This window comes from Geospiza fortis, unplaced genomic scaffold (assembly GCF_000277835.1).
Source record: "Geospiza fortis unplaced genomic scaffold, GeoFor_1.0 scaffold104, whole genome shotgun sequence".
In the NCBI taxonomy this organism is placed as follows: Eukaryota; Metazoa; Chordata; class Aves; order Passeriformes; family Thraupidae; genus Geospiza; species Geospiza fortis.
This window is the reverse complement of record NW_005054325.1, coordinates 587,751-595,601: the sequence shown is the minus strand read 5'-3', so window position 1 is coordinate 595,601 and position 7,851 is coordinate 587,751. Positions and strand designations below refer to the sequence as shown.

General features: G+C 38.5%; 1 protein-coding gene across 2 annotated transcripts in view; it reads left to right on the top strand.

Moving 5' to 3' along the window:
• The first annotated feature begins 1,654 nt into the window (after positions 1–1,654).
• The window catches only part of ADNP2 (ADNP homeobox 2), a 15,441-nt gene continuing 9,244 nt past the window's right edge, over positions 1,655–7,851 (top strand). The window contains exons 1-2 of one of the 2 annotated variants that reach the window (XM_031056988.1): positions 1,655–1,814; positions 3,547–3,666. In XM_031056988.1, the coding sequence (XP_030912848.1) occupies positions 3,559–3,666 (108 nt within the window). In that variant the 5' untranslated portion in view covers positions 1,655–1,814; positions 3,547–3,558. Of the gene's footprint in view, positions 1,819–3,546; positions 3,667–7,851 lie in introns of both variants that reach the window. The other variant, XM_005420951.2, reaches the window with a different exon arrangement.

Genomic DNA, 7,851 nt, shown 5'->3' with positions numbered 1-7,851 from the left:
TGCCAACATACTGTGCAGACTCTTTGTCTTTTAGGCTAGACTTAAAATACTGCAGTACTGCTGGAAGGGAGGAGTTGCATTTGTGATCTTTGAAAAATCAAATGTAGTTAGTTGGGTGTTGCAATCTATGGTAACAAATGCAGAAATGAAACAAACCCATAGTGTTGAATAAAGCTACACTGTATATCATTACGGAGATATTACCTGAAAAAACAACAAATAGGAATAGCTTAATGGCTAAAATGCCTGAGCAAGAGTTGGATAGCCTTCTTAGATCAGAATTTGAGACATCAGCTGCTACAATTATTCCTTTATTTTGCTAAAATCTTGCCTTGGTTCTGTTTAAGAAGTGACACCAGTCTGAAAACTCAGTGGATTATCAGGTTTTTTGGAAACAATTAAAAGCTGTGGAGAATAAATTTTTGTCTTTTAGACAGGCAGTGCAGTAAAATGATAAAGACTCTTGGTAACCCTCGTTCAGTTTAACTGTAGTCCTTTTGTGTTGAATTTGCTGATTAAGAATGGAATGTGGACCAACAAATTAATGGAACCGAAGTGCAAACTAAAGCCTGAGGAATGTCCAAAATATAAGAAAAATAAATTATTAGTATAAAAATGTGGATAATAAACTGCATAATTCTAAAGGAATTAAACTGAGGACTTGAGGAAATAAGCTTAGAAGGTTGATCTTTTTTGACCTTTATGGTGGGGCAGTGCTGGTCTAATGGATAGACTCCAAGAGGAAGGTAGATTTAGGTTTAATATTAGGAAGAAATTCTTAACTGTGAAGGTGGTGAGGCACTGGCAGAAATTTTCCAGAGCAGCTGTGGATGCCCCATCCCTGGAAATGTTCTAGACCAGGTCGGATGAGACTTTGAGCAGCTTGGTCTAGGGGGACGTGTCCCTGCCCACGGGAGTAGGTCTGGAACTAGATGATCTTTAAGATCCATTCCAATCCATACCGTTCTGTGATTCTGGTGTGAGATCCTTTAAGATCCTTACTTCCAAGAAAGTTGTTCAAATACCGGCTGAATAACATTGCGTGTGATTGCACATGGTGGCCTTTGGATTGAAGACCAACTGTTTGAAAACTGGAACATAATTTATATTCAAGTTTTTTCTGTTATGGTGGAGGTTTTGGTATGTTTTTCTTTCTCATGGATTAATAATTTAAGGATAACTAATAATTTTATTTCATTTTCTTCTGCATTAATAATTTCAGAATGATTGCTGGTTAAGAGAACTGTTGAGGTACATGGATGTTGCGTATTACACCCCTATTGACTGTTTCTTCTTTGTGAGCTAGACATGCCTCAACAAATGCCTGTATCACCTTCTTCAGTAGCATCAGTGTATGAGTTGGAAGACTGAGATGGGGAAACTGTTTCCATTGGAGCCTGATGTATTGAACCATATGTCCTTCTGGCTGATCACCACTGGGCATGGTGGTGTCCAGTAGCTCTGTTGTTATTCACACTGGACCATGGGCTTGATGTGCATAACCTGCTGTCATAGAGGGACTGATCTTCGAGCTTTAACTAGGGACTCTGCAAATTCCTGGTGACTTCACTTTAAAAAGAGTATTTTTTGTCAAATTTTTGCTCATTGCATTTTGAGAGAATGCCAGACCAGTTACTCTGATTTATTCCATTCTATATAGGTTCCTGTGGTACACCCACCTCGATGGTATCAGAATGTCTTCTGGACTTGGTGATAAAAAACATTAGAAAACAAGACTAGCATCCGTCAAATGGGGTTCCCTCTCCATTTCTCTCTACACACCTTTCCTTTCAGGGGAGAAGAAGTGAAGAATAGTATGTGAGTTTGTTGAATTTTAATCTTAAACCCTTCAATTATATGTTTTGTACATAAATTAAGGTTTGGGTTGGTTACATACAGACTGGAACATTTTTTATATGGTTTGTGGGTTTTGGGGATTTTTTGAGGCTTAGCTTGTAGCTGGTGTCTTATGTGCAGGGGGATTTTGCAACTATTTGCATTAAAGTTGTCTTCAAAGTAGAGCTTTCATGTTGGCAGGGAGCTTGCTTTTTTGGTAAAAGTACAGCTTTTCAAGACATTTTAGACTGTATGTGCTGAAGGACTGTTCGGAGATTTCCTCTATTTCTATTTCTTTTTCTTTTTCCTATTCAGTTGTGTCCTGGATGGATGAATTGTTTAGCAGTAAGAACTAGGATGTTGTAAATGCTCCTGGGTCCTCTGTCAGCTATTTAATTACCAACTCCCGGAGAAGCTTCCAGTGACCTTTTTCAGTGCAAGCTTAGGGTTAGATTTTGCATTCTGTGTCCATTGTAGTTTCTTAAAGTTCAGTCTAAATTGCATCTTGCTGTAATCTAAGAAGAAGTTGACAAAGGCTGAGCTTTTTTTTACTTCTGCAGCTGAGCCTGTGGAGATACCTTACAAGTTTACAAAAGTAGAAGCTTTTGCAGGAAATCTAGATTTTACTAGCAGTCATATTTTAAGCATGTACATGGTTGACAGCCAGCAAAAATATTAAAAAGATTTCTCATCTTGATGCTAACATATGAAAGGTGTGGAATTTCTCCTTAAGTGATATGATCGTAATTTTCTGAATAGAACTTAATAAAATTCTGGTGTTCGTATTCTTTTACGAAAACCCAACAAAACTATGTTCCTGCCATGTAGATAGATACAAGGAGATCTGAAAGAAGAATTTGGCATTTTCTGTACATAGAAGAAATATAAAGATTCCCTCCCCCCCCCCCTTACATTCTGTTTCCTTTAAAATCAGTATTTCATTGGGAAATGCTAGTGAGCCCACTTCTTTGGCTTAAGGATTTTGGGTTTTCATATTTAAGAAATGGCATCCCGGCCCATATCAGCTGGAGTGTGTCCAGCAGGACTGGGGCAGTGATCGTCGGCACCGGTGAGGCCTCACCTCAAGTGTTATGTCTAGTTTTGTGCTCCTCAGTACAGGAAAGACATTGAGGAGCTGCAGTGAATGTGGGGAAGAGTCTGGAGCACAAGTCCAATGAAGAGTGGCTAAGGCAGCTGGGGGTGTTTAGCCTGGAGCAAAGGAGGCTCAGGGGTGACCTTATCACTCTCCAGCACTCCCCAGCTGTAGCCAGGTGGGAGTCAGTCTCTTCCCCCAAGTAACAAGTGACAGGAAAAGAGCCAAGTTGCACCAGGGAAGGTTTAAATTGGATATTAGGAAAAACTTCTTCAGAAAAAGGATTGCCAAGCACTAGAATGGGCTGGCAAGGGAAGTAGTTCAGTTCCCATTCCTGGAGATATTTGAAAGACGCATAGGCGTAGTGACGAGAGGCATGGGTAATGACTGTGATAGGTTAATGTTTGAACTCGATGATCTTAGATGTCTTTTCTAACCTAAATATTTCTATTCTCTGACTTTTCAGATTTTAGTTCGCATTTTAACACACTTAAATGCAAGTACCTGTGTTGAAGTATTTAGTCCATTTTTTCTTTCCGTATTATTTTTCCTCTCCTTTTTTTTTTTTTTTTTTTTTTTTTTTTATTTTTTGGTTTTTGTGGGGTTTTTTTCCCCAGGAAAAGTGCAAAATGTTTCAAATTCCTGTTCAAAACCTTGATAATGTAAGGAGGGCTCGAAAAAAGGTGAAGGACATTCTTGTGGATCTTGGGCTTGACAACTGCAGAGAATTGTTGAAGGTAAAGTATTTAAAAGAATGTAAACAAATCTGAAATGTAAACTCCTGACAAGTATTTCACCTTCTGGTGTATATATGATAGATTTTTTGGGGGAGTCCTTACATTAGGGGTTACTTATTACTGACTGTTCATACCCAGGGCAGGAATTCGGTGTGTTAGTATTTAACACTGCAGGAATGTGTATTTCTTAGCAAGATGTGTCATAGATGGTGCCTCATATTCTGTTAGTAATGTTTCAACAAAAAGAAACAGTACAGCTTTAGGAAAAAATACCACAGACTAATGAATTGTTATTTGTGTGCAATGCAGCAACTTTTTCCAATTCTTTTAAGATTTCAAGCAGATGAGGACTTGAGTCTCCTCAAAGACATCCCATCACATATCAAGGGCAAGCTTCTGAAGAGACATACAAATCATCTGCATTTCTGAAAATGGATAAGCCTTTAAACTTTGTGTCGGGTGAAAAATACCAAAATTATCTCATTGAGTTGTAGTTTGGTTCTGTATCTTAAAAAGTATATGTAGGTGTATTGGGATGATTAAGATAAACCTTGTACCACTGTTGCAACTTTGAGAAGAACATTTTGTGCATCAGTCAGGCAGAATGCACACCATCAGATTGGCAACCCAGTGCCAGAAAAGGTGCAAACACAGCAATGTAACTCAATTTCTTAACAATGGTGTATTTCAGTGAACTGGTGCACAGGCTTTTTTGACTGTTGAGTGGATTCATGCCTTAGTGTTGACAAGAGGTTGATGGCTTCTGTATGGCAGTACTAAAGTAGGTATAACACACTGCAAGGGTGCTGTTGTGTCTTTTGTGGTGGGTTCTTTCTGAAACTCTGTTAGTTAATGGAAAAAAAATGTTCAAGACCACATGCATAACTGATTTTAGAACATTCTTTGTTATTGCAATTGAACAGTTTTGCATATATCTAAATGTGGTAATAGCTCATGGAAAATCATAATGTCTATTAATTTTCATTTACTTGCTGTTTTTATTTTGTTAATATTCTGCAATCACACTTTTCTGAGTCTGTCTTGACCATTGGAAGCAGGAACGTTTTGATGGTGACAGGTTTTTACTATGAAATTGCTTGCAGTCTCTTTGATTGTTGCATGGACTTCAATGGTAAATAAGTAATAAGTTGTTTTGTATTTGGTTGGGTTTTTGGGGGTACGTATAATGTGCTTTTAGTTGGTTTTGCTTCATTTTTTAGTAAAAAATGGTGGTGGCAAACCCAGCAAATATTTCCACTGTAGAAAAACCTCTTTGAGATTTGGGCCAAAAAATACCGTATTAGTTTTTTTTTTTTTTTTTTTTTTTTTTTTTTTTTTGCAAATAATTCTTCCTCAACCAAGTTCATAACTTTAGTTTGTTTTTCCTGGGTAATTTGGGGCTGGTTTTGGTACAGCTTTAGCAGTATAGCTTGATCTGTACTTGGTTCACATGATGATGGTATTTCTTTTTGGTAGCATGGGATGTGTGAGGTTTTAATAAAACTTAGAATTGTAGACAGGCCTGAGTTTGAAGGCACCTTGAAAAGCATCTAGTGAGAAATACCTAAAGTTTGTTCTCTCAAATATTGAGATTGGTTTCTGGACTCTTTATGGCTGGACAATGTAAGAAATTGATTGAAATATGATATGCTACTAATATGACCTGAATCTGGTCTTGCACTGTTGTAATAAGTCACAATAATGGACAAGAGTTGGTGAGGAAGATGAAGGAATGTAATGTATGGCTAGTACCTCTCTGTAGCTTAGAGACCAAAAGGATTAGTTTTCAGGCTAATTGATCTCTGCTAGGAAGAAAACATGAGCATTTTGGCTGGAGTACTAGTTTGGTTCTCCAAGCAATGTGTTTAAGTATACTGTAAGGTCAGAGGTTTTCCTTTATTAAACTGTTTCTGCTTCTCTAACATACTGTGATCTTTAGGGCCATGAGGGTGATTGGAGGGCTGGAGCACTTCTGCTCTGAAGCTGAAGACATGCTGAGAGAGCTGGGATTTTCAGCCTGGAGAAGAGAAGGCTGACTTCCTTGCAGCTGCTCAGTACCTGAAGGGGGCTCCTAGGAAGGAGGGAGAGAGAGGGACTTTTTATACAGACAGATAGGGACAGTACAAGGGGCAGCAATATTTTAAACTGAAAGAGCATAGGTTTAGATTAAAGGTTAGGAAGAAATTCTTGATTCAGAGGGTGCTGAGGCACTGGTGCCGTTGCCCAGAGGAGCTGTGGATGCCCCATCCCTGGCAGTGTTTAGTCCAGGTTGGATGTGGCCCTGGGCAACCTGGTTTAGTGAGTGGCATCCCTGCCCATGGTGGGGAGGCTGGAACTAGATGATCTGTAGGGTCCTTTCCTGTGGGATTCACATTCTCTGAACCTGAGGGAAGCAGTGAGAGAAGCGGAGAAAAGAATGATCAAAACAATTCTTATCTATTCACTGCACCTGTGTTGTGCCAAAGTAGAATGCAGTGTGGAGATTGTTTACCCAAAGTGATGATGTTTTGTTTCCTTGGCCCATCAGGGCCAAGTGCATGTGCAGACTGTTGGTCAGCAGACAGTCACAAGATTCTGTGCAGTTGAGTGCTTGTTTCAGTTTTTTAGATGCCGTGTAATATAGTATAGTATAGAATAGTATAGTATGATAATTAAATAGCCTTCTTTGCTCTTTCTACAATAATGCCTCTCGGCTGTTCTTGTGTCATTCTCAGCACAAGAGTGGCACTTTCCAACCCAAACCGCTCCATGATTCTGTTCTGTGATTCTGTGTCTTTATTTAAACTGTCAGCTTTTTATGGTTTTGTTAAGGAAAACCATGGTAGTTTTAATACAGAGGGGAGAACAGTTGTTATTTTAAAAATGTTTTTCTGTTCAACTTAAAAACACCTATTATGCATAAGGCTTCTCAGAGGGCTTTGTTCCTTTCTTGTTACCTTTCCCTTCTTTTTTCATCCCCTCTTGGAAGTGAGAAATGTGGAAAGGTCATAACTAATTAGTGGATCTTGGTTTAAAGCAAGTGTTCACAGCAGCCATTTGCCCCACTGACGAGTTCTATTGATAAGAATGGTTATTTTTATTAGCAGATATTCCTCTGTAGGAAGTAGCCATTGCAGCAAAATTATCTAGTCGTATTTCCTGTGTTTGGCTTGTGGGAATCTGGTGTTTAAGTGTAGGAGCCTTTCACTCAAACCAAAAACAGAACATGTTTCAGATAAGCCATAAATTTTAAGAAAACTTTTTTTAGCAGTGTGTGATTCATTGCAGCGTGTTCAGCTGAAAAAGTTTTAGTAAGTCTCAAGTCTCTTCATTTTCTCTATCAAAAATAGTTCACTAAAATTCTGGGATTTCTCTTGTTGCATGCAAGGGTTCTTTCTAAGGTTCCCGGGTTTTTTGTGATTTGTATTTTTTTGTTTGTTCAGTTGGTTTTTTGGAGGTGGTTTTTTTTGTTGTTGTTGTTGTGTTTTTGGCTGATTGTTTTTTTGGTTTTGTTTTTTTTTTTGGTTGGTTGATTGAAGGGCAAATACAAGACTCAGTGTCTAGGGTTGATTAGATTGCAGGGGATTTGTTTATTGTTGCTCCGAGCTTTTCTGGTTTCTCTTTGAGCATACTTGACAGTTGAAAAGGTAGACAGTATATTGCAAACTTTGCTGCTACATTTTTCTAAATTCTTATGATGAATAATGAAGTTAAAATCAAATTATCATTGGCATGATGTTCTGGCTTACTCTAATCTGCTGAACACGTAGGAATGCTCATATTTGCATGCTGCAAATGGACAAGAGCTTAGTGCAGACAGAGCCTGTGTTAAGTAGGATTCTGTGGGTTTTTTTGATGTTGAAGCTTTGTTGCTCCTTGTTACTGACTATATTCTATGTTGCTGCTAAATTTCACGTAACACAAACTATTAGGTTTATGAATTCCACTCCTTTTGTAAGGTCATCTGATCTTAAATGTTATTTATCTGCCTCTGCTGTTGAGTGGGGGTTGGTGAAGAAGTGGAAATCATGCCTTCTCTAAGTATCCGCAGAGTTTTGAGTGAAGAGGGATTTGTGAAAAGGAAGAATGTGAGGGGAGAAGAGATGCAAGTTTTCTATAGGTAAAGCCTGGATTTGTAGCCTGTGTTCCATCCAGGGCATTCTGGGTGTGCTGTTGAATCTAGGTTAGGGTCTTCAGGAATGCTTA